Source organism: Chiloscyllium punctatum, chromosome 49 (genome assembly GCF_047496795.1).
Source record: "Chiloscyllium punctatum isolate Juve2018m chromosome 49, sChiPun1.3, whole genome shotgun sequence".
NCBI lineage: Eukaryota > Metazoa > Chordata > Chondrichthyes > Orectolobiformes > Hemiscylliidae > Chiloscyllium > Chiloscyllium punctatum.
Genome location: NC_092787.1, coordinates 47269286 through 47296936, shown reverse-complemented (window position 1 = coordinate 47296936; position 27651 = coordinate 47269286). Strand labels below are relative to the sequence as shown.

The 27651-nt window shown below is 43.7% G+C and overlaps 1 protein-coding gene across 4 annotated transcripts in view; it reads right to left on the bottom strand.

Moving 5' to 3' along the window:
• abca2 (ATP-binding cassette, sub-family A (ABC1), member 2) overlaps positions 1-27651 on the bottom strand; it is a 548786-nt gene that overhangs the window by 302389 nt on the left and 218746 nt on the right. For all 4 annotated transcript variants that reach the window (XM_072566424.1, XM_072566423.1, XM_072566425.1 and 1 more), the window contains exon 6: positions 16565-16669. In XM_072566424.1, coding sequence (XP_072422525.1) covers positions 16565-16669 — 105 coding nt within the window. The remainder of the gene's footprint in view (positions 1-16564; positions 16670-27651) is intronic.

Genomic DNA, 27651 nt, shown 5'->3' with positions numbered 1-27651 from the left:
ATGAAAAAGTTGCCCCTTGGGTCTCTTTTATATCTTTCCCCTCTCACCCTAAACCTATGCCCTCTAGTTCTGGACTCCATGACCCCAGGGAAAAACCTTTGCCTATTTATCCTATCCATGCCCCTCATAACTTTGTAAACCTCCAAAAGGTCACCCCTCAGCCTCTGACACTCCAGGTAAAACAGCCCCAGCCTGTTCAGCCTCTCCCTACAGTTCAAATCCTCCAACCCTGACAACATCCTTGTAACTCTTTTCTGAACCCTTTCAGGTTTCACAACATCTTTCCGATAGGAAGGAGACCAGAATTGCATGCAATATTCCAACAGTGGCCTAACCAATGTCCTGTACAGCAGCAACATGACCTCCCAAGTCCTGTACTCAATACTCTGACCAATGAAGGAAAGCATACCAAACGCCGCCTTCACTATCCTACCTACCTGTGACTCTACTTTCAAGGACCTATGAACCTGCACTCCTAGGTCTCTTTGTTCAGCAACACTCCCTAGGACCTTACCATTTAGTGTATAAGTCCTGCTAAGATTTGCTTTCCCAAAATGCAGCACCTCGCATTTATCTGAATTAAACTCCATCTGCCACTTCTCAGCCCATTGGCCCATCTGGTCCAGATCCTGTTGTAATCTGAGGCTGAGCCCAATATTAACATAACTTATAGCATACAACAATTCTACAGTGAAAAACAACTTTTCTGCACATGGAGCTATAAATCCCCCACTGTCTCCAACTCAACAGCTTGTGTAGTTGTGCTGATATTTCATTAATACAATGGTCAATCTATACTTTAACCTTCTGTCTTCTGGGAAAGTACTTGGCTTCCATTTGGCTTTTAGTTGGCACAATTGAGATGAGACATTGGCATGGGGAAAGTGGAGTTGAAGCCCGAGATCAGCCACGATCATGTTCGATGGCAAAGCAGGCCTGGTGGGCCTGAGACACCAAAAACAATCCATCCCTGTCTTAAACATATTTAACAATGGAGCATTAATAACGCTCTGCGGGAAGTGGCATGGCGGCTCAGTGGTTCGCACTGCGGCCTCATAGCGCCAGGGACTCAGGTTCGATTCCAGCCTCGGGTAACTGTCTGTGTGGAGTTTGCACATTCTCCCCACGTCTGTATGGGTTTCCTCTGGGTGCTCAGATCCCCTTCCACATTCCAAAGATGGATTGGTGAGGTCGATTGGCTATGCTAAACTTCCCCATTGTGTCTAGGGACGTGCAAGTCAGGTGGATTAGCCACGAGGAATGCAGGGTTACAGGGGCAGTGTAAGGGCTGGGTCTGAGTGGGATGTTCTTCGGAGGAGCAGTATGCACTCGATGGGCTGAATGGCCTTCTACCACATTGTAAGGATTCAATGAGAGAATTCCAAAGATTCACAACTCTTTGTGAAGCAATTTCTTCTTATCTCAACCTGGATTGATCAGTCCCTGATCCTGAAACTCTGTCCCTGTGCTTTAGATTCCATGACCTGCAGAAACAATCTCTCAGTGTCGGCCTTTAAAGCCCGAATCCTGTATGACTCAATGAGATCATCTGTCATTTTATTGAACTGCAGAGAATGTCAGCCCAATTTACTCAACCTCTTGTTATAGGACAACGCCTTCACCTCAGATAGGATCCTTAAGTACAAACATGGAACAGGATTTCTCCATTTCTTGAAGACTAATCCACACTCAAGCTTGAAAGAGTACAGTAGTGATTGATTTACAGCTTCAGTTAGTGCTCCTATCACACTGTCATGAATATCATTATTGGAGGAACTGGTTATACCAGACCCTCAATTAAAATCATGGAAGGATATTTTAACCATGGCTATTTTAGATGCAATATAATTTTGAACCACATAAGTCAAGGTTTGTTTCAATATGAAATCCTGGGTCCTTAAATAATTCTCTCATTTTTCCCTTTGTTCTCATCAAAAAAACAGATTAAGACTCAGTAAAGGTCAAGTGGCTAATTTCTTGTTAATCGTAATTTATTTTCATGAATACTTGAAATGTGATATTAACTTAACACTGCCTATAAATTTGAAATAGGCAGTGACATATTATGCTTAAGTGCTTGTGTCACTTGCCTCTGAACAGTGACATGTTGAACTGCCTTGCCACTGATAATGTAATTAATGATGAAGGTGAAGTGTAACACAATCTGCTGTTGCTGCTGCCACACTGATGCCATGATTTTCAGTGCGGATAGCCCAAACCACTTATGGTGAAGTTGTATTGTCCCTATCCCGGAGCATGGAGACCTAGGTTCAAATCTCACTTGCCCCAAAACATATGTAATAACATCTCTGAACAGGCTAACCCGAAATAATCCATTTTCTATTAACATCAAGCCTGATCAAAACTGTTGTACATCTGATCTTAATGTGATAATTGGTAAATGATCAAAACAAATTCACAAAGTAGCAGTCAGGTCAATCAAACTTAATGGCTTTCTTTGAGGGAGTGTCTCTGGAGGCTTATCAGGATATGGCAATAAATGTACTATACTATGAAACTTGACTTTTCCGATGTTCTGACCTCTTCCCTGAATTGTTTGAATGATATAGATTCCAAACCAACAGTCTTGTACCTTTCAGACAGTTATATGATGTCACAACATGTGATATTTTGATATAAAAGTGCCTATCACACCTTCACTTTCTATGTAATGAACTCAGTGTAGAGTCCTCAGTCAGTCAGAGTCATGGAGATGTACAGCATGGAAACAGACCCTTCAGTCCAACTTGTCCATGTCGACCAGATATCCCAACCTAATCTAGTCCTGTTTGCCAGCACCCGGCCCATATCCCTCCAATCCCTTCCTATTCATATACCCATCCAGATGCCTTTTAAATGTTGTAATTGTAACAGCCTCCACCACTTCCTCCGGCAGATCATTCCATACACGTACCACCCTCTGTGTGAAAACGTTGTCCCTTGTATATATTTCCCCTCTCAGCCTAAACCCATGCCTTCTAATTCTGGTTTCTCCCACTCCAGGGAAAAGACTTTTTTTATTTATCCTATCCATGCCCCTCATGATTTTATAAACCTCTACAAGGTCACCCCTCAACCTTTGATGCTCCAGGGAAAACAGCCCCAGCCTATTCAACCTCTCCCTATAGCTCAAATCCTCCAACCTTGGCAACATTCTTGTAAATCTTTTCTGAACCCTTTCAGGTTTTACAACATCCTTCCAAGGAAACCAGAATTGCACGCATATTCCAAAAGTGGCCTAACCAATGTCCCATATAGCCGCAACTCCTGTACTCAATGCTCTGACCAATAAAGGAAAGCATACCAAACATCATCTTCACTATCCTAGCTACCTGCGACTCTACTTTCAAGGAGCTATGAACCTGCACTCCAAGGTCTCTTTGTTCAGCAAAACTCCCTCGGACCTTACTATGAAATGCATAAATCCTGCTAGGATTTGCTTTCCCAAAATGCGGCACCTCGCATTTATCTAAATTAAACTCCATCTGCCACTCCTCAGCCCATTGGCCCATCGGATCAAGATCCCATTGTAATTTGAGGTAACCTTCTTCACTATCCACTACACCTCCAATTTTGGTGTCATCTACAAACTTACTAACTATACCTCCTATGTTCATATCCAAATCATTTATATAAATGACAAAAAAATGTGGACCCCTTGTGCATTCCACTGGTCACAAGCCTCCAGTCTGAAAAACAACCGTCCACCACCATCCTCTGTCTCCTACCTTTGAGCCAGTTCTGTATCCAAATGGCTAGTTCTCCCTGTATTCCATGAGATCTAACCTTGCTAACCAGCCTCCCAAGAAGAAACTTGTCAAACGCCTTACTGAAGTCCATTTCAATCAAAAAGAAACTGGAAAGGCAGTTGAGGGAAATAAACTTGCACACTATTGGGACAGAGTAGTTGAATGGGACTGACAGGATTCCTCGACAGAAAGTAACATGTAGTTGACAGACTCCATAGCCATTCGGTACAGCTATGATTGCGTAACAATAACATCAGTAAGTACAGAACACAGACTGTGGGCAAGTCTGTGATATTATAGCTATGTAAACAGTGCTCTTAATGCATTTCAAAACATCTGTCTCAACAAGACCCTGACTCTCTGTGTTATATGCTATACAGCTTTATGTATGGGAAATCATCTACAGATGAGGAGAAATGTTTTCTCGCAGAGGGTACTGAATCTGTGGAATTCTTTATCACAGAGGGCTTTATCAATTGGGTCATTAAATATATACAAGGCTGAGGGATAGACTTTTAATCAGTAAGGGAATCAAGTGTCATGGAGAAAAGGCAGGAAAGTGAAGCTGAGGATTGCTAGATTAGTCATGACCTTCCAGCATCTGCAGTCATTGTTTTTACCTCGTTGATTTTAACCCTACTGCAAATCCTCTTGCAAGGATGCCTGCCTTGAAGAAGTTTTCCTCCTCTCTCTACAAGAATCTCAGGGAGTCCCTCTCCCACTGCAACTCCCAGGTCATTTCCTCTGCCCTGAAGCTCTTCAACCATGTCGTGAAACAAATTCGCTACCACAGCCACATTTGCTTCCTCAGTGCATGCCTCCGTAACCAACTCATCCCACACGGACTCCAGACCACCTTTAAACCAGCAGAGTTCGGACCCGAACAGGACAAACAGTACAGACTACAGATTCAAAAACACCAGCAACAGTTCTCCTTCAGGATCCTCCGCTCCACGCTTGCAGCAATACGCCGGCACCTAACCTCTCTCCAGTCAGCCCTGCCTCAGCTGAGGGCCACACTCTCTCAGAATTGCAAAGGACCCACTCCTCAGGAGAATTCATACTCTCAACAAACAGTATTTCAATTCCATCTCAAACATCAAAAACTATAAGTACAACAAACTTTTATCCACCCACTTCCATAACCAGCGCTCCTCAAACATTCCAGAAGATTCCCCTGGCCTTGGAACCTATTCCACCATTAGCCATGCGGCTGATGCAGCTGCCACCCCCACGCTGATTGATGTCACTTCCGCCCCCATCATGGCCACTCCCACAGCCACTTCCACCCCTCAATTCCTCATGCATCACACCTGACATCACTTCTGCCCTTCACATCATCGCTGATGCCACATGCTCAGTGACTCCCGCCACCCCTACTACTGTGGTCACCACCACTTCCGCCCCCACCAGCGCCACTCACCTGCATTCTGCTGACATACCCCCTACAGACCCCACTGTCATTATCCCCACCCCCAGAACCCCAAGGGGAACACTACCCCTACTCATGACTCCACCCCCATTCCCCCCACCATCACACCCACTCCAGTTACAGGTTCCGCCCCCACTCCCAGCTCTACACCCACACCAGATCCCAGCTCCCAGCCCTGCCGAGTTTTCACCATCCCCCCAGACCTCCCCCTCACTGAGGACGAACGATCAGTCCTCAGCAAAGGACTCACCTTCATCCCCCTCTGTCCATGCATCAATGAATTTAATACACGCCGTGATGTCGAACAATTCTTCCATCGGCTCCGCCTCCGGGCTTACTTTCACAATCAGGACTCCTGCCCACCTTCTAAGGACCCCTTCGCCCACCTCCAACACACTGCATCCACCCGAACACCCCGCGCTGGCCTATGACCTGCCCTTGACCTCTTCATTTCCAACTGCCGCCGGGACATTAACCGTCTCAACCTGTCTACCTCCCTCCCCTACTCCAACCTCTCACCCTCACAACGCGCAGCCCTCCAACCCCTCTGCTCCAATCCCAACCTCACCATCAAGCCAGCAGATAAAGGGGGCGCAGTGGTAGTTTGACGCACTGACCTCTACACCGCTGAAGCCAAACGTCAACTCGAGGACACCTCTTCCTACTGCCCCTCGACCATAACCCCACCCCCCATCACCAAACCATCATCTCCCAGACCATACAGAACCTCATCACCTCAGGAGATCTCCCACCCACAGCTTCCAACCTCATAGTCCGGGAACCCCGCACTGCCCGGTTCTACCTCCTTCCCAAGATCCACAAGCCTGACCATCCTGGCTGACCCATTGTCTCAGCATGCTCCTGCCCCACTGAACTCATCTCTACCTACCTTGACACTGTCCTATCCCCCCTAGTCCAGGAACTCCCCACATACGTTCAAGACACCACCCACGCCCTCCACCTCCTCCAAGACTTCCGTTTCCCCGGCCCCCAACGCCTCATCTTCACCACGGATATCCAATCCCTCTACACCTCCATCCGCCATGACCAGGACCTCCAAGCCCTCCGTTTGTTCCTCTCCAGACGTCCCCAACAGTACCCTTCCACTGACACACTCATTCGTTTGGCCGAACTGGTCCTCACCCTTAACAATTTCTCCTTCGAATCCTCCCACTTCCTCCAGACCAAAGGGGTAGCCATGGGCACACGTATGGGCCCCAGCTATGCCTGTCTCTTTGTTGGCTACGTAGAGCAATTGATCTTCCGTAATTACATGGGCACCACTCCCCACCTCTTCCTCCGCTACATTGATGACTGCATTGGCGCCACCTCGTGCTCCCGCGAGGAGGTTGAGCAATTCATCAACTTCACCAACACATTCCACCCTGACCTTAAATTTACCTGGACCATCTCTGACACCTACCTCCCCTTCCTGGACCTCTCCATCTCCATTAATGACGACCTACTTGACACTGACATTTTTTACAAACCCACCGACTCCCACAGCTACCTGGATTACACCTCTTCCCACCCTACCTCTTACAAAAATGCCATCCCTTATTCCCAATTCCTCCGCCTCCACCGGATCTGCTCCCAGGAGGACCAGTTCCACCACAGAACACACCAGATAGCCTCCTTCTTTAGAGACCGCAATTTCCCTTCACACATGGTTAAAGATGCCCTCCAACGCATCTCATCTACATCCCGCACCTCCGCCCTCAGACCCCACCCCTCCAACCGTAACAAGGACAGAACGCCCCTGGTGCTCACTTTCCACCCTACAAACCTTCGCATAAACCAAATCATCCGCTGACATTTCTGCCACCTCCAAACAGACCCCACTACCAGGGATATATTTCCCTCCCCACCCCTTTCCGCCTTTCCGCAAAGATTGTTCCCTCCGCGACTACTTGGTCAGGTCCACACCCCCAAACAACCCACCCTCCAATCCTGGCACTTTCCCCTGCCACCGCAGGAACTGTAAAACCTGCGCCCACACCTCCTCCCTCACCTCTATCCAAGGCCCTAAAGGAGCCTTCCACATCCAAAGTTTTACTTGCACATCCACTAATATCATTTATTGTATCCGTTGCTCCTGATGCGGTCTCCTCTACATTGGGGAGACTGGGCGCCTCCTAGCAGAGCGCTTTAGGGAACATCTCTGGGACACCCGCACCAATCAACCACACCGCCCCGTGGCCCAACATTTCAACTCCCCCTCCCACTCTGCCGAGGACATGGAGGTCCTGGGCCTCCTTCACCGCCGCTCCCTCACCACCAGACGCCTGGAGGAAGAACGCCTCATCTTCCGCCTCGGAACACTTCAACCCCAGGACATCAATGTGGACTTCAACAGTTTCCTCATTTCCCCTTCCCCCACCTCACCCTAGTTCTAAACTTCCAGCTCAGTAACTGTCCCCATGACTTGTCCGGACTTGTCCTACCTGCCTATCTTCTTTTCCACCTATCCACTCCACCCTCTCCTCCTTGACCTATCACCTTCATCCCCTCCCCCACTCACCCATTGTACTCTATGCTACTTTCTCCCCACCCCCACCCTCCTCTAGCTTATCTCTCCACGCTTCAGGCTCACTGCCTTTATTCCTGATGAAGGGCTTTTGCCCGAAACGTCAATTTCGAAGCTACTTGGATGCTGCCTGATCTGCTGTGCTCTTCCAGCACCACTAATCCATCATCATGACCTCATACAACTCCATCTACTCTTATATCTTACATCAGGAGATGGTCATTATCCAGTACCTGTAGGGTGTGAATGTTGCTTGCATTATTATCCCAAACCGAAATGTTGTCGAGGTTTTGCTGGTTGAGGATATGGAAGGCGACAGTGAGTGGGAAGTTACAAATCAAACACTGTGCAAGGATCAGCGAAAATCCTTATTTCTGATTTTAGACAGAAGGTAATTGAAGATGTTTGCAGCTAGGACACGACCATGGAGGAACTCCTGCAGAGATGTCCTGGAGCTAAGATGACTGACCTCCAACAACTACAACCACGTTCCTATGTGCCAGGTATGACTCCAACCAGATTAGACTTTTCCTCCTGATACCCATTGACTCCAATTTTGCTCGGGTTCCTTGATGCCACACTCGGTCAAATTCGGCCTTGATGCCCTCTCACCTCCCTTTTGGAATTCAGCTCTTTTGTCCATGTTTGAACCAAGGCTGTAATGAGCTCTGGAGCCGAGTGGACCTGGCAGGGGCCAGACTGAGAGTCAGTGAGCAGACTATAGATGAATTAGTGTCAGTTAACGATACTTTCAGCGACACAGTCAGTTACTTTGCCTTTGATTAAAAGCCGGTAGATGGGACAGAAATTGGCCGGACTGGATTTGTCCTGCATTTCCAACACCTCCACATCACTGCTTTCCTTGAGCATAGTTGGGTAACTTTCCACATTGTTCAGTGGACATCAGGGTTATACTGGAGCAATCTGGCCAGAGGTGCAGCTAGTTCTGAAAGACAAGCCCTCAATATCACAGTCATGCTGTTGTCAAGGCACACAACCTTTGCTGTATGGAGCATATGCAGCTATTTCTTGATATCACGTGGAGTTAATTGACCTGACTGAAGGCTGGCAGCTGTGATGCTGAAAACCTCAAGAGAGTCTGAAATGCATCAGCCACTCAGCACTTCCGGCTGAAGGTAGCTGCAATCAATTCAGCCTTGGTTTTCGAACTCTCTATTGTTCATGCTTTGTTTTTTAAGTATTCATTAACAGGATATGGGTGCGGATCGCTGAACCAGCATTTATTGCCCATTCCTAATTGGCCAGAACTTGCTCCTTCCTTTAGTTGTTTGATTCTCCACCATCCGAGGAGCAGGATGAAGGGCTTATGACCGAAATGCCGACTCACCTGCTCCTCGGATGCTGCCTGACATTCTGTGCTCTTGTCCAACATTGTGTTTGCTACAGTTCTTGCAAGGTATTTTGTAAATGACATTAGTTTTGCTTGTTGTCTGTACAGGGTCTTTCAAGTTCATTAACTACTGTTTTAGTGTGTTAGTGGGCTACCACAATATGTAAACTCCACACAGACAGCTGCCTGAGGCTGGAATGCCCTGATGAAACACTTATGCCTGAAATGCCGTCTCTCCTGCTCCTCAGATGTTGCCTGACATCCTGTGCTTTTCTAGCGCCACGCTGTCCCATTTTGTAGCTTTGCCAGGTTAGTACCACACAGTCATCATAGAATCATAGAATCCCTACAGTGAAGAAACAGGCCCTTTGGCCCAACAGGTACATACCGACCCTGCGAAGAATACTCCCCCCTCCAAAACCCATCCCCTAACCAATTACTCTACATATAGACCTAACTAACACATCCCTGAACACTACAGGCAATTTAGCATGGCCAATTCACCTAACCTGCACATTTTTGGATTGTGGGAGGAAACTGGAGCACCCGGAGCAAACATGCGCAGACACGAGGAGAATGTACAAACAGGCTGTAAGTTTGCTCGCTGAGCTGGAAGGTTCGTTTTCAGACATTTCATCACCAGACTAGGTAACATCATCAGTGAGTCTCTGAATGAAGCACTGGTGGCATGGCCCGCTTTCTACTTGTGTGTTTAAGTTTCCTTGGGTTGATGTCTTGGGTGGTAAATGGGATCCAAGTTAATGTGTTTGTTGATAGAGTTCCAGTTGGAATGTCATGCTTCGCGGAATTCTCATACGTGTCTCTGTTTGGCTTGTCCTAGGATGGATGTGTTGTCCCAATCGAAGTGGTGCCCTTCCTCATTGATATGTCAGGATACTAGTGAGAGAGGGTCATGTCTCTCTGTGGCTAGTTGATTTTCATGTATCCTGGTGGCTATTTTCTGCCTGTTTGTCCAACATAGTGTTTGCTACAGTTCTTGCAAGGTATTTTGTAAATGACATTAGTTTCGCTTGTTGTCTGTGTAGGGTCTTTCAAGTTCATTAACTGCTGTTTTCGTGTGTTGGTGGGTTTGTGGGCTACCACGATATTTGCCTGAGGCTGGAATCGAACCCGGGTCCCTGGCGCTGTGAGGCAGCTGTGCTAATCACAGAGCCATCGTGCTGCCTGACCCTCGGTGCATAGACATGCTGCTGTTCTCGGAATGTTTTCCTATAGATCTCAAAGAGCCAAGGTTGGTGCCTCGGCTTGACTGAGACACATCGGGACCATGAGTACAGACTGTGAAGGTTTGTGGGATGCAAGATCTGATCTGAATCTATCCCATTTAATACAATGCTAATGACATACAACATACTGGATGCCCTTAGGGTGAAGATGGAACATGGAGTTTTACTTGTCAGCAACCAATGTCCCCTCAGGTAAGGAAACTCAAAACAAGCCACGAATCAAACGTGCTGTTCTGTATAGCTCACTGGGTAGCACGGTTACACCGTTTCACTCAGACACAAACATCTTGCGTCCAAAGCAGCAACGTTTGAGCATTTAGAGGTAGCTCACTGAAATCATCCCGCCCTGACATAGCCAAGGGCAAGGAATTGTAGTCACCACTGCAACAAAAATACATCCGATTGCAATGAACCTGTAAGGGTGGCCATCAGAACAGAACTGGGTTCATTCTAGCGTGACCACCAAACCTGCAGAGAAGCCACAAGCTGGTCAGTCACAGAGACGAAGATGTTCTAACTGTCCAAATCACTTATAATATCAACAGTGTTCAAAATAAATATCACATTAAAATATGCTTTGGATCAATTTTTCTAACCCATTTTCATGGAATGTCTAAAAATGATGCAAAGAAATGCTTCATTGGTAATGATACCCTTCACCACTGGAGAATTGATCTGGCTGGCTAATGGCTGACAGTGTCATACAGCCAAATTAAGACATGAAGAAAAGCACACGCTGCCAAAGTACTTGAAGGGATTAGATCATTCCCGCTGTAATTCATTTTCTTCATATGCTACAAGTCAGTACTGCAGCACTGCTTCAAATGATGATAAATTTGTAACAGTGCCAATGACATGAAATCTGTACGAATTTATACTGAAAGCAAGATTCTACAATGCTGGAAGAAACATAGCCATTCCACATGGAGCTGTTGTAGATAATGGAAAAGATCTAAAAGGCCCATGATGGCCATCCGCAGACTGCAATGGTGCTGCTGCTCCCATGTTCCTATTCCCCATCCAATCCTCTGCTGCTACTATCCTCACTTATTCCAAGTCTCACATCAGTCCTGTGCTCATTTACCTACTTTCACTCCAGGTCCATGGATGCCTCAGGTTTGAGGTTCACATCCCTCTGTCTCTTTGAACCTCTCCTTCCTCTGTAACATCCTCTCAACCTCAAGTCCATCCTCCAATGCTGGCTTCTTGTGTCTCCAGGACTTCCTTCACCTTTACAATGGCATCCATGTCTAAATCTGACTGCTATGGAATGTCTTCGTTCTCTCTCCTCCCTTACCATTACTCTACTGTTTGGCCAAGGCTTTGGTCACCAGTGCTAACATGTCCCCCTTTCATTCAGTGGTGTCCATTTCTGTTTCATTACATACCTTAGGATATTTTACTATACTGAATGATGGTCGTGGTAATGTCTCTGTTGTAGAATTAGAAGCTCTGGGCCATGGGCTCCATTCCTACTGCAGCAGCCAGTGGAAATTGAATTCAATTAATAAATTTAGAATTGGAAGATCGTCTCAATGATAGATGGTGCCACACCTACCATCTGGCTCACTCATGCCTTTTAGGGAAGGAAATCTGTTGTCCTTTTTAGGTTTCACTTATACGAGACTCCAGACCCGCAGTAATGTCGCTAACTCTGAACCTGCCTCTGAAACGGCCGAGCTCGTGAACAGAGTGGTTTGCTATCAGGGTCAGGCAACAATCTCACCCGCATCACCCACATCCCATGAAAGATTATTGTCACGGCGATTAAAAAAGGTCACTGCATCAAATGTGAACATGAGATTTGACAACATGGTCAGTCCAAAGATCAGGAGGAAGGATTCTTTATTCCACTTGTATCTTTTTGTTACAAATGTGAAGGGATATTAAGATTAAACAAGACTCATAATATTTACATGGACCAACCTGTGGTTTACATCTGACTGTCTGTTTGATCCTGCTCTCCTTAAGAAGTCTCCTTCCTCCAAAGACACCTTTCCCTCCTGATCTAGCCACCTTGCTCAATTGCCTCCCTGACTATCGCCATCTGATGATGGAGGTTCTGTTACAATCATTTTGCATCTCAGTGCCTCTGGATACAGTCTCAATGCTTTCTTCACCTATAGTGCAGCTGCTGTAGTCAGGGCTGGTGCCAGGAATGCTTAATTAAATGGTAAAAGCTCCTTCACATTTGGTGCCAACACGTGTAGTAACATTCCACTCTCCAGTGTGAAAGGTGAGATGCATGCAGTAATGTACAAATGTCTTAGAGTAAGATAAAAGGCAGACACAACATCGAAGGCTGGAGTGCCTGTACTGTGCTGTACTGTTCAATGTTCTAATATGCACAGAAAGTTTATTTCACCTGTGAAGACTTGTCTTACATGACTTTTATTTGAATCTTTAACAAAAAGGAAGTAAATATATGCAGAAAACTCAACATTTTATAAATTGCTCCTGAATTACTGAGCAGCAGAAAACATGGATAAGTTTTACTTACAGGAATTCTAAGACCTATTGCCAAAGATCCCTGCACCTTCCCTTGCCACCACAAGAGGTGTAAAACCTGCATCCACACATTCTCTCTCCACTCCTCCACCTCCACCTCCACCTCCACCCCCCCCACCCCCCACCCACCCTCACCTCCGTCCAAGGCCCCAAAGTATCCTTCCACATCCGGCGGAGATTTTCCTGCACTTCCAAATACCTCACTTAATGTGTCTGTTGCCTTCTCCTCTACATTGTGGAGATAGGATGCCAACTTGTGGAACGTTTTAGAGAATACCTCTGGGACACAGACACCAAACAACCCCACCGCCCTGAGGCCAAATTCTTCAACTCCTACTCTCACTCAGCCAAGGACATGTGACGAAGTTGAAGAAGTGTACTGTACCTTCAAAAGAGAGTGAAAACTGTTTTGCACGAAGAGCTTGCAGGCACCTGTCATGTGACTGACTAGCAGTCTCAGAGTGTACTAGAAAGTTGAAAATATGTAACATTTGGCTGTGAAACAAATACCTGAGCTTTGGTTGCTGCTTTGACAACTATTCAAATTGAACTGGTCAGTTTAAATTATGCCCCAGGATATTAAAAAACAATTGATTTTGACTTCATTGTTTTGCCAACATCGAACCAATGAGACAATCCGATGCTGGGGGTATAAAGACGCTGACATTTTGACAGTTAGAGACAGAGGCCAATAGCAATTACCAGAGTAACTGCCAGCAATACATTCTCTATCAAAAGGTACCTTTTTCATACGAAACACCTTTGCAACAAAAGACAGAAAATGACCCAGGGAGATCTACAGCCAGAGGAAGACAGACACCAACGACGACAGCCACTGTAGCATTTTGAAATTAAGTTGATATAATTTTAATATGGGTTTTTATCAAAACAGTATATTGTTATAGAGTGGGAGGTAGATAACAAGCAGTTAGGAGAAAGGAAGCTTCGAGTTGAAATAGTTGTTGTTTAATGTTCAGTTTTAGAGTTAAAGAAAATAATATCAATTTATTCTTTCAACAGTGGAATTTGGGAGTTCTCTGTCACTCATACTTTAACAGATTAAGAGGCGAGGTGAGCTTTTCTGTGTGTTTGGTTTAATTAGCAGAAGGGCTCACCGCTGTGTCGTAACACATGCAAGTCCTGGGCCGCCTCCTTCACCAAATCCTAGCCACCCAACGCCTGGAGGAAGAACACCTCAACTTCTGCCTTGGGCCCCTCCATCCACATGGAATCAATGTTAATTTCACCAGTTTCCTCATCTCCCCTTTCCCCACCTTATCCCAAATCCAACCTTCCAACTTGGCATTGCCCTCTTGAATCGTCTTACCTCTCCATCTTCCTTCCTACCTTTCCGACCTATCACCATCACCATCCACCTTCATCTACCCATTGCATTCCTAGCACCCCTTCCCTCCCTGCCCCATTCCTTCCTATATATCTCTCAGCCCCCTTGGGCCTCTCACATTCCTGATGAAGAGCTTATACTGAAAGTGTGAACTTTCCCGCTCCTCGGTTGCTGCCTGACCGGCTGTACTTTTCCAGCACCACACTTGTAGACGCTGATCTCGAGCATCTTTCTCCTATTGCCAAAGATGACCAACAAAACAAAGGAACAAACTCCAAAGTCTCATTTCTCGTGTGCACGGCTTTCTTCTGGGAAAGAACACTTCCTTCCAATCAGTAAATAATTCTCTACAAACAGATTCTCGATTTCACTGCCAACGCTAAACTGGCAGTCGGCAAACTAACAGCAGATAAAAATAGTCCCCCTTTATGAAATGGGCCAGAATTTGATGTTCATTTGATGCTAAGGCCAACAACACTTACTGTATTTTATGTGTAAAGAGTCCAACAAGTTCAGGAGAATGGAGGAGGAGTTGAATGATTAAAAATAAAATTGTAACATTTCCTCATTCCATTATTAGTTCTTTAAAACAGCATAATGCAGATAGTTTGCAAATAAATTTCCTTTTCTTACAGATGACTTGTTTCATAAACATGCTGCAAAAGGTTAAGTCTTGTCATCACCAGTGCAAGCACACTCTCAGCAATGGGACAAATATGAATGACTGCCAATCAGCCTCTCACACATCAAAAATTACCTATCAGACTGGATTCTCATCTCTTCTACAGATATCTTAAATGTTACACAGTGATTTTCTCAGATTAAATCTATCAATACCCCATGAATCCAGACTCTAATATCATTGAAGACAATCTGTTCCTACTCACCCTGCACAAACCTTTCTTCCTAACTTTAAAGCAATTCTACATAACACCCAATTATTTTCTTAGGCTTTCCGTTGCTTTGAATTTGTATCCCACACATGGAGGATGGTGTTGGAGCAATTCACGGTGCACCAACATTAGTTGACAAATATGACAGTTTGCTGCTACATTACACTGTCCAACTAAACCCAGTGGGCAATCCAGTGACAGGACTCAGTTGGCGAAACAGCCAGGGTGTGATGCTGAACAATGCGGTTCAATCCTCTTACCCAACGATTGGAGCCTGACTTCTCAATGAGTCCAATAATGATGCACAGCCCAAATCATAACCAGCAGCCCTCAGTCAATGAGATAAAAACAAAATACTACAGAAAGTGGTGGAAATACTCAGCTGGTTTGGCAACATCTGTGGAGAAAGAAATAAGAGGTTTAATCAGAGGTTTATAAAATCATGAGGGGTATAGATAAGGTGAATGATAGGTGTCTTATCCCTAGGGTGGGGGATTTCAAGACTAGGGAGCATATTTTTAACAGGTCAGGAGAAAAATTTAAACAAGACACAAGGAGCAATTTTTTTTTGTAAACACAGAAAGTGGTTTATGTGCGAACTTCCAGAAAAGGTGATGGATGCAGATACAGTTACAGTGTTAAAAAGACATCAGTACAGTACAAAAATAAGGAATCTTTGGAAGGATACCAACCAAGCGCAGGCAGGTGGCACTAGTTTAGGTTGGGATTACGGTTGGTATGGACTGGTTCGACTGAAGGGTCTGTTCCATGCTATATTGTTCTATGACCCTTCTTCAGAGCTGAATGTATATAGAAATGCAATGGATTTTATATGTGGAAATGAAAGAAGAACATTATTCAATCTCTCCTGCACTCTGCCCTATCCCAGACCTTTACTTTTGTTACTTTTCAACAGCACACAGTCCCTTACATTTATACTGGTCTTCACTCCCATAACAGACTCAAAACACTACCTCTGTTGCTCTCTTCATAGATGCCACCAGACCAGTTGAATATTTATTGCATTTTCTCTCCATATCTCCAATAATGAGGATGCTACACAAAGAGGTAGAGACAGTTTACTTATATCACAACTTCTTTAGTGCTGCAAATAATATAATCCAAAATTGGGCATTTCAGCTTTTAACTTCACATGTTCAGGCTTGGTTATCCTACAAGTGGCACAGTTTGATAACCTCCTTTCTGCTAACCCTCCTACAGTACAGTTCTCATTTCAAACACCTCACCTGAATGTACTGCACAACGCACGACCTCAAATATCACTCACAAATGCCATGTCACTGACTGTTGGCCACACAGAACCTTGAGGGAAGTTGTGATAATTACATCAAGCAGTATGCAAATCCTCAAGAAGCAGGGCGGACTTGGCTTCAACAATTGTTGTCTCATCGTTTGCAAAATCTCTAATACCTGCAACTTCCAACAGGGGGAGGAATTTGCGTTCATTCTCCCACTGATGTGCCCTTGAATGCCAACTGAAGTCCCCCTTACCTCAATCTGGAGTAGCTTCTCTCCAGCATTGAATGCATCCCAGTTTTCACTATCCAGCCCACTATCCACCGCAGAAGGATATGATCCAAAGCAAAGACGGAAAACCTGGAAAACAAGACGGCAACTGAATTGACTATTTGACAAAATTATTCACCAGCCTTCAATAGATTTTCACAATGCTCATCATTATTAGTCTTAGTTCTGTGCATAGTGAATACAGTCAGTCACACATTGAGCACAATGCAAAGATTCTCTGCTCTGTGATTCTTGTGATTTAACTTATTCGGTGGATTCACAATCTGTGCAGGAAAAACAACTTAGTAATCCCAATTGGTTGATTGTCATTACATGTACTGAGGTATAGTGAAAAGCGGTGTTCTTCCCGTGTGTTATACAGGCAGATCATATCATACAAGGTGTATCAGGGTCACAGAACAGAGTGCAGAATAGTGTTACAGCCACAGAGAAGGTGCAGAGAGAGGCTGTGACCAAGACAGCGAGCGAGCTAGAGAGATTAGAGATAACATTTGAGAGGTCAGTTCTGATAACAGCGAGGAAGAAGTTGTTCTTGAATCTTTTCATATGTGTATACAAAGGTAATACCAGTGACATAAGGAAATTCTATACAGCACTAAAATCTGTCTATGGACCTCAAATTCAGAACCGCCAGAGTGCTGATGGCAAGACCCAATACACCAATGAGAAGTCGGTCGTTAAGCACTAGTTGGAACATTTTGAAACACTCGTGAGCACCAGATCACTGTGCACGATACCACCATCAACCACATCCAACATCTGTCTGTCAAAGAAGAATTCAGTGAGAACACAATTCTAGAGGAGACAGTGACCACCATCAACTAGATGAAGAGCTTAAGTCTCAAGGTGGTTCTTAGAATTCTACCTGAAGCCTTGAAGCACAGTCAGCCCTGCTGTGTACTGAGTGGGAGTGCTGCACTGTCAGACATGCCCCTGCAAGATGAGCTGATAAATCTAGACTCTACTGAACCTCTCAGGTGGTTACAAAACTCCCAGAGTGTAAGTGCAAAAGATGAGTTGGACAATTTCTCAGAATCCAGGCCAATCATTTAATCTTTCATCAACACCACACTAGACCGCTTCGTTATCATCACACTGCAGTATTTTGGGAGCATTTTGCTACTATGTTTCCTAAAATACCACAGTGATTGACCTTCAGAAGTGCAGCCCTGAGATTGAGAAAGGCACTTTCTAAATGCAAGTCTTTTCTTCAGTTGTTGAGGGAGCTTACATCATTCTGACTTGTCTACATTCTAAAAGGTGCTTCAGAAACAGCAGTTACTATCGGCTACATCTAGCAATAAAACAAACACCTTCATCAACTACAAAAACAGAAATTGCTGTGAAAATTCAACAGATCTGGCAGCATCTGTGGAGAGAAAGCAGAGTTAATGTTTCAGGTCCAGTGACCCTTGTTCAGAACTGATTGCAGCAAAAAGAAATATTGCTGGGAAAACACAGCAATAAACACCTTGCCCTGTCAAACCTAATGCAGGGATGTCTAGCCTTGCTGCATGCTGGGACAATCGGACTTCTGATGTAAATGTTTTCAACCAAAATCCCATTCTACAGGGATGGAAAAACGGGATTTGTGCTGATGGGTCCTAACAACTCAATATCGAGACTGCACTCACAAAAGACACTGAACTTTATTCCATTTCCAAAAAGATGGGAAAGAATTAGCAGTTGGTGGGAGGTGGGGTGGTGAGCCACTGTAAGCCAATTCTACATATTTACAAATTTGCTTTCAACTTAGCATTGAAAACCTTGGTGCAGTTATAGAGTTACAGACATGTATAGCAGCAAAACAGACCCTTTGGTCCAACTTGTCCATGCTGACCAGATATCCGAATTAATCTAGTCCCATTTGCCAGCATTTGGCCCATATCCCCCTCAGTCCTTCCTATTCATGTACCCATCCAGACGCTTTTTAAATATCATAGTTGTACCCACTCCCAGAGGTAGCTCACTCCATACACGCACCATTCTCTGCATGAAAAGGTTATTCTTTAAGTCCCCTTTAAATCTTTCCTCTCTCACCTTAAACCAAGATGCTCTAGTTTTGCACTCTCCTTCCCTGGGGGAAAAGACCTTGGCTATTCACCCTATCCATGCTCCTCAGAATTTTCATAAAACTCTGTAAGATCACCCTTCAGTCTCCAACATTCCAGGGAAAATAGTCCCAGCCTATTCAGTCTCTCCCTATAGCTCAAATCCTCCAACCCCAGCAACATCCTTGAAAAGTCTTTTCTGAACCCTTTCAAGTTTCACATTTTACCTATAGCAGGGAGACCAAAATTGAATGCAGTATTCAAAATTGGCGTAACCAATGTCTTGTACAGCTGCAACATGATGTCCAAACTCCTACACTCAATCACAGACCAATTGAGGCAAGCATATCAACCTGTTCTCTCACATTAAGAAGCAGTACTGAGAGAGAAGTGAAGATGGAGAGAAATAGGTGGCTATCAGGCTAAAGTTTCATCTTTGGTACTTTAAACAGTTAATTACTTCAAACCAAATCTTTAATACAGTCCTAATTGTTTGCATCAGCGATATCAACTGGAGTTTTGTTTAAACTTCATGTTGAATACAAAAATCAGAGTATGCACTGCTGGATTTAACAAAATTAAATAAATTCTTGAGCCCCTGGAACCAGCTCCACGATTCAGTAAGATCATGGCTGATCTGGACTGAGCAAAAATTCTAGCTGGCTCATTCTTGAAAGCTCCATTTGTTCCTGAATCCACAGCATTTTGCAGGATAGAGTTCCATATTTCAATTACCCTTCAACAGACTATTCAGTGACCCTCAGCGAGGAATGTAAATGAGATGCAATGACAGGACTGTGAAAGGATGAAGGGCCAAAGGGCACAATTTTAAAATGTTAAGAAGCCAATGCAAAGTGAGAAAAAGATGCAGTTAGGGGATAGAATGCACCATCTGGAAATGAGCTGAAGGTAGCAATGCATCTCAATGCCCATTAATATACATGACTATGGGGCAAAAGCAGAAGTTTGATTCTGGTCAAAATGTTCGAAACAGCAGAGCAGGCACGATAGGTCAAACGGCCTCAGACAGCACCGTGACTGTTTTCCGATTCGGAGAGCATTGGACTGGGATTTTGAAGTCCAATACTCAGGCAGCTGCTGACCTATACTATATGGGCTCTTAAATGAGGAACATGGGAAGTAACAGTGACAGATTATCATTGGAGGTACCATCATGGTCAACTGTGCATTACCATCAGAAGAAAAAGGGGAAATTCGATTACAAACTATGGAGCAATTAATTTCTGCCAGATTTGGAGCATCTAGCCCATCTCTGTGAATTATAAGTTTTTTGTTTCATTATGTTTTTATGTGAAGCAACTTGGAATGTTTATCTGTTTCAAGAAGCTATACAAATGCGAATTTTTGTTGTTGTATAAGCTAAAGCATCCAAATGTGTCTTACGTTCAGCAATGATCTGATCGTGCAGGAGTGACATAAAAGGCTCCCCTGACCCTAATGATACATTTTTGGGTGAAATTGAAATAACACAGCAGTCAGGAGAGGAGGAGGAGTGTTGGGTGGTGAATAGGGTTAACAATAAAGTCTAGGGCAAGGTAACCTCATCCTACTGCTGAAGCAGCTACCTCGGTTTTGTGGCTGTGTGCCATGCGAATTTCAGGGCCCCATTCTAGAGTGACACATCACCTCACTGTAAGAAGGAAATCATGTCAAACAGATTTGAGTTTTTCAAGGAGTGACTAGGTGTGTAGATTTGGGTCGTGCAGATGATGTGGTCACTTTGGACTTCACTAAGTCTTTGACAAGGTCTTACATCATAGACTACCTAGGAAGCTAAGATCACATGGGATCTGGGCAACTGGAATCCAAAATTGGCTAAGTGGCTGATGTTATTGCGTACTGAACTGCTGTATCCAGAGGCGTACCACAATGCTCGGTGCTGGGTCTCTTGCTGCTTGTTGCATATATTAATGATCAAGACATGAGTGTAAGAGGTATGATCGTTAGGTACGCAGCTAACAGTAGAAGTGGTGGTGTGGTAAATAGGGAGAATGAAAACCTGAGAGCACAGGACGACACAGACAGGCTGATCAGATGGGCTAGACAGCGCAAATAGATGTTAATGCTGAAAAGTGTGAAGTGATTCATTTTGGGAGGACTAAGACGACAAGGGAGTACAGGATGAATGGAGGAACCTTCGAAAGTACAGAAGATCAGAGGTGTTTATGTCCAATGATCTGTGAAGGCAGTAGGACAGTGAAATAAGGTGGCAAAGACAACAGATGGGAAGCTTGCTTTTAATAGTCAAGACATTGAATACAAAAGCAAGGAGCTCATGATGGAACTGTACATTACTTAGGCCACAGTTGGAGTAGTTTGTGCAATATAGATCACCACACTATCAGAAGAATAGGGTTAGAGAGAGAGGGTACAAAAGAGATTCACCAGGGTATTGCTTGGGCTAGAGCAATTTTACTGTAGAGAGAGATCAGAGAGGCTGGAGTTGTTTCTCTTCGAGCAGAGAAAGATGGCGGGGTTTGGGGTGCGCAGTAGTGACAGGGGAGATAAGGAGAAATGTTTCCCCTTAGTACAGGGGTCAATAACAATAACAGTTTTAAGATAAGGAACATGAATTGAAGAAACATATTTTCACACAGAGTGGCGGGTATCAGGAACTCCTTGCCTAAAATGGGTCATAGAGGTGGAATCCTCAAGACTTTTTAAGTGCTATTTAGATGAATATTTGAAATGCCATAGCATTCAAGGCTATGTGCCAAGTGCTGGAAAACTCCCTAAGGGACACGCAGGTCCTGGGTCTCCTCCACCTCCAAATCAAAGCCATCCACATTCTGACTCAGGACCCTTCACGGACACAGCATCAACACAGATTTCACCAGTTTCCTCATCTCCCCTTCTCCCAGATCCAATCCTCCAACTCAGCACCACCCTCTTGACCTGTCTTACCTGTCCATCTCCCTTCCCACCTATCTGCCCCATCCTCCCTAATGACCTATCACAATCACCCCCCCCCCCCAACTTCCCACCTGCCTTTCCCCGTAGCCTCACTCCCCTATTTATCTTTCAGCCGCCTTCCCCCAGCCCCCACATTCCTGATGAAGGTTTCACAGTCGAAATGTTGACTCTCCTGCTCCTGGGATGCTGCCTGACCTGCTGTGCTTTTTCCAACGCCACGATTTTCGACTCCGGAAAATGGAATTAGAGTCGATAGATGTTTGATGACCAGCAGAGAAACAATGGGCTGAGGGGTCTCTTTCTGTGCTGTAAAACCTCGAAGACCCTTCTGTCCTATTTAAAGCAGGCTGCCGCTGTGCAATTGGGAGCAGGATTTGAAATTGACAGCTGCCTGGAGATTTCCAAGGGCTTGCAAAATCCTGAAGCTAAATGGAGATATCAGCTGTTGGGTGAAATAGCCAAGTGCACGTGAATTACAAGCAGCAGGTGAGCTTCTCTCTGCACACTACCCTCTTAAGCAAACAGTCTGCTCTCCACATGCCTCATACCTTCTCACTCAATTGCTGGTCCAGGACCATCCACCCTCTTCCTGCCCACAGGTAGTGTGAGAGGCCAAAATTAAGGATGAAATGGCAGGATCCTTAACAACTCTTAATACAATCAAGTTATTCTCTGACTGTACAAATAAAATCAGTGACCACACAATGTTTAACATTTAGTTAGAAGGTTACATTTGAGGCTTTCAAATAAATAACAGTTCATTGTTCAGTTTCATTGTACTTCAGTAATCAAACACAAAGTTCCATGTTATTCCCTATGAATCACACACTTATAATAATTATGGAGCAATGCAGTTACCAAGCAAGTTCTGCATGCCAGTGCCCACTCTAGCCTCACACTAAACGGTTCAGTTGGACCTTGATCTCTGCATAATTACCAGGAGAGACTAAATTGGCCAGAATTGTGAAGAAACAGCTCACTGTATGGGAATAGTTAGCACTGGCGTGTTGACAGCAGGGTGATAGCACTGTACTCCTACCAGTTGAATAAAGACATTTTTTTCCCCCTGTGAAGTAAGGTTTCATTTTTTAATACAAGCACTTTTCATTGTTTAAAACGTAGCGGTGTCAAATCATTTAAAACAAGTAAAAATAGTGAGGGATGCACACGTAATATGGAGAAACAATAATAAACAGCAAGTCCGAGTGCTCATACAAGACTTGAATTACAACATTTTCAATGGCATTGCTCAGTGTTTCAGAAATTTTACAGCTAAGATGAGGCTGAGTGTAGAATTAGAAGGTTTTGAGCAGAGTTGGCAAGAGTTTTGTCAGGGATCCCCTCACAGTATTATGTTTTTTCTTGGTTTATTGTCTAGATATCAACCTTTCCAAATAGAGAGTAAATAAATTCAAGTCCCTTACAGGAATAAAGCAATGTCTGCAAGCAATATAGTTTAAGAGTGTAGGTTGAGATGAAATTGCCCAAAAAAAACTAACAAGATTAATCAACTTTACTTCTCCCTTCATGGTCAAAACCCAAACCAATCTTATTGGGAATTAGTTAAAGACATTGGTTAATTAAAAATGTACAATTCTAATCTTTATTAGGAACTTCCCTTCATATTTAAATAATACAGAATGTAGACTGTGAACATTAAAGGCATTTTTGTTCATTGCTTTCGTGTTCTGAGGGCATTTTAAACAAAATAATTACAACTCTTAGAATGCATTACACAATGTAAAAATCAAAACCATTTTAAATTGCAATTGTTGATTTGAACAACATGCCACACTGTAGTTAAATAAACAATAACGTGATCTGCTTTTATTTCCTCATTAGGTTATTTAAAATGGAGTTAAACTATTTTATATTTTATTGTAATCCAGTTACATTCACTGTCCGCCGACTGGTCTTTCTGACTTCGACCTGAGTGACTTACACCTGTAAAGCTGGGTAGAGAATGAGGAAGTGGGATGTTAAAAACAAGACATTTGTCACCATTACTAATAATCAGTCAATTACATAAAAGATTCTTTAGAGTTGTGAGTACACTGTAGGGAGCTATATCCTGCCACTGCACTGCACGTACTCAGCGAACAGTGACAGGACTGGGAAGCCCCATTCACAGGAGGTTTGGGTCCCAGAGGGATGTGCAAACCTGAGACAGAAAATCTCATCTGGACACAGAAATTGTTTTATCCTGGCAGTTATTTGTATTTTTTGTGCATTTTAGACTTCATTACGCTACATACAGGTACTACTTCTATAACGTGATGGTTACATTCTTGTTCAACCTCATTTTATAGAAAAATCATGCTTTAGAAACAGCACTTCAAGTGTTGGCAACGTAATCGCATTACAGCCAACACATGTTTTAAAAGTTCGCACTTTAGAAACAGCATCCCTAATTGGTCAATTGCGTTACAGCTAATTCGCGTTAACAAAAAGCCCATTATTGCAGAACAACCTGGATTCCAGTTGTAAGCAGAAACTAACTTAGCAACTAAAGCATTTAAGAAGGGAGGTCCGCAGGAATGACCCTAACCTCTCAGTTGGTTCCCACTTGCTCCAACATTTCTGCCGTGGGCCTGCTGCAGTGCTCCAATGAAGCACAACAAAGCTCAAGGAACAACACCTCGATTTCTGCTGAGGGACCTTACAACCTAATGGTCTCAACATTGAACTCCCTATCTTCAGAAACTGACCGCATTCTCTCTTTCCCATCTTCCCCACATCCTTGTCTTGTTTGTCAATGAATGCTGAAGAGCAGAAACAAAAACTGAAATTGCTGGAAAAACTCAGCAGGTCTGGACAGCATCTGTGGAAATCAGAATTAACAAAACTGAGAGTGACCCTTCTTCAGAACAGTGTTGAGAAGCAGAATTAATAAATGTCCACAGACACAAAAGATTCACTTTGCTTCTCACTCTATAGATGCTGCCAGACCTGCTGAGTTTCTCCAGCATTATATGCATTTGCATCATAAAAATACCCATTTTCTCACAGGTTTCAATCCCAAAGAGTTATACCGAAACATTAACTCTGTTTCTCCCTCCACAAATGTTGTCAGACCCACTGAGTTTCTCCAGTACTCTCTGTGTTTGGTTTTAAAAAGGGAATTGCAGCAATGTGAGCTTTTCGCTTCTTTGTTTTATTAGAAGGTGTTCCTGATTTTTTGTGCTCGGTGTATTGTTATGTCTTCGGCATTTCCTCATTTCTAACTTTATCATTTAGTCATGGTGAATTGGTTGTATCCACTCCTTGTGAATTCAGTTGGGCACTTACTTCACTTCAGAACTGCAATGTCAGCAAATCATTGGCAAGTATATAACGGAAACCCAACTAATTTCAACTTTGACAAAATGAGTTCAATATGCAGGACCATTTTTTTAATAAATGCAGGGGCTACACAATTTGCCTGGACTTCATTCATGCCGCATCAAGTATGGTCTAATGATTTAAATTTACAGCATGAAAGGAGGCCACTCCACCCATTTTGTCTGTGCTAGCAAGTAAGTAGCCAACCGGCTTCCATTTTCCAACTCTTGCTCCATGCACTTCAAATGAGCCCATTCAAGGATCCTCCAAAATGTTATCAGAGTTTCTGCCTTTACCACCATTTCAGGCCATGGGTAAAGTTAAGATTATTTCCCTCCTTGAGCGCCATGCTCAGCCTTTTACTGTTAATTATTTTTATTAATTTTTGACAGTATTTTAGAATTAACAGAGATAAAATGAATACTTCTGCAACAATTCAAAACAAGAAGACCACTCCTAGCTAATTTGATAAGTTAAAGAATGAGCTCATAAAACAGCCTATTAATATTGAGGACTCTGTTATATTCACAGGATTGGGCAATTCAATTCTACTCACTGTACCCAATCAAAGTAACAAAACAAATAAGGGATTCATGGTCAGAAGTTACAAGAAACAGAAGTGTGGAAGCAATAGGAGAAAGCCACAATGGAAGTAGGTAGATTCAAAGTATTATTCAATTAAATGTGGCAAATTAAAAACTATAACTGGATTTATTTCACTTGCTCAGCTGTTGGTAATGGGTTTTGCTTCTTACATTTGTGAATGGATATGAGCACAACAGAGCTACACCTTCTGAGCTCTAAATCTAAATTAAAATCTACATCTCCTGGTTATTAGATTAGATTAGATTAGATTAGATTACTTACAGTGTGGAAACAGGCCCTTCGGCTCAACAAGTCCACACCGCCCCGCCGAAGCACAACCCACCCAGACCCCTACACTTACCCCTTATCTAACACTACGGGCAACTTAGCATAACCAATTCACCTGACTTGCACATCTTTGGACTGTGGGAGGAAACCGGAGCACCCGGAGAAAACCCACACAGACACGGGGAGAACATGCAAACTCCACACAGTCAGTCGCCTGAGGCGGGAATCAGCTTAGCAACAAAATGAGTACTATTTATTTTGAAGAGACTTGAAACTCTCACTGAGCTGGAAGGTTAGTTTTCAGACATTTTGTCACTATACTATGTAATATAGTCAGTGAGAGTCTCCGGTGAAGTGCTGGTGGTATGGCCGCCACTCTAAGGTCTTGGTTTCTTAAGGTGGATGATGTCATTTCCAGTTCTTTTTTATTCCCCAAAAGGGAAGGTAGATACGATCTAAATCGATGTGTTTACTGATGGAGTTCTGGTTAGAATGCCATGCCCCTTAGAATTCTCATGCATGTCTTTGTTTTGCATGTCCTAGGATGAGTGTGTTGTCCCAGTCAAAGTGGTGCTCTTCTTAGTCTGAATGCACAGAAACTAGTGATAGTGGGTTGTGTCTTCTGGTGGCCAGTTGGTGTTCTTAGAGGCATGGCATTCTAACCAGAACTCCATCAATAAACACATCGATTTAGATACTGTCTACCTTCCCTTGAAAAAAAACCGGAAATTACATCACCCACCTTAAGAAACCAAGACCTATAAATAGAGAGGTGGGACATAGCACCAGCACTTCACCAGAAACTCTCACTGATGATGTTACCTAGTACGGTGATGAAACGTCTGAAAATTAACCTTCAAGCTCAGTGAGCTAACTTGCATACTTGTCATCAACCTGAACTACAAATCTTCTCAAAAATCGCTAAGACTTGAAACTCAGTAAAATACCAAACATATGTATTTGAAATGAAGAATGAATGTTCAATGGTAGATTCTGGGTTGAGTGCTGTCGAATTTTCAAAATCAGAAAGGCGCAAATGTTTGTTAAACATTCAGCCAAAGAGTCTGGTTGGAGGCCAGGAATTGAGAGACAGTGCCAGCAACATTCACATAAATTCTGGCTGTACATCCTTTGATAACTGGGGGCAGAATTAATGAGTTGGCAGCATGTTACTGCAATCATGTCAGCTTCCATACATAAAAGGTAACAACTCCCTCATGTGTTGGCGCAGCCTTGGTGGGCCGAAGGGCCTGTTCCTGTGTTGCACTTTGGTGGAAAAAGATCTAAAAAAGGTCCATAATCAGTCAGCCAGTCAGATCTGTAACAAACAAGATCTCTATACAAACAAAAGCTGACACATTCAAAAGTAAATTCAAAGGTCAGGTTGCTACCTCTGGATGGGCATATCTGAAGGTTGCATCACATGATCTTCTGTCTCCAAACTGACTTCACAATGCATCTTTTTCTCATCTTCAATGTCTTTCATTGTTAATAACTAGAAGCACGCAATGAAATTGAAAATAAATAGTCCTGTAAACGCTTCCATTACTTTCCCACTTATTTCGCTTACAGCTGCGTCCACAGGATTGAGTTTACCAGACTGCCTTGCCAAGTAGGAGAAAGGTCCCTTGTGTTTCCAGAACATGTTCAAAGATTTTCTTTTCTGCTTCTTGGTTATCTCTTCAAAGGTGAGTAGGACTGGTATTGTGAAGGGGTCTTGGTAGGTGGTATCACACCATCCAGTGGAGTGGATGTTCATTGATGAGACTGTTTTCTCTCCCCTTCTTCTCATGTACATTTGTAACACATATATTATCATATTAATTGTGCCATCAAGCTGGTACATATGCTGGAGATAGCAGAAAGGTGTGA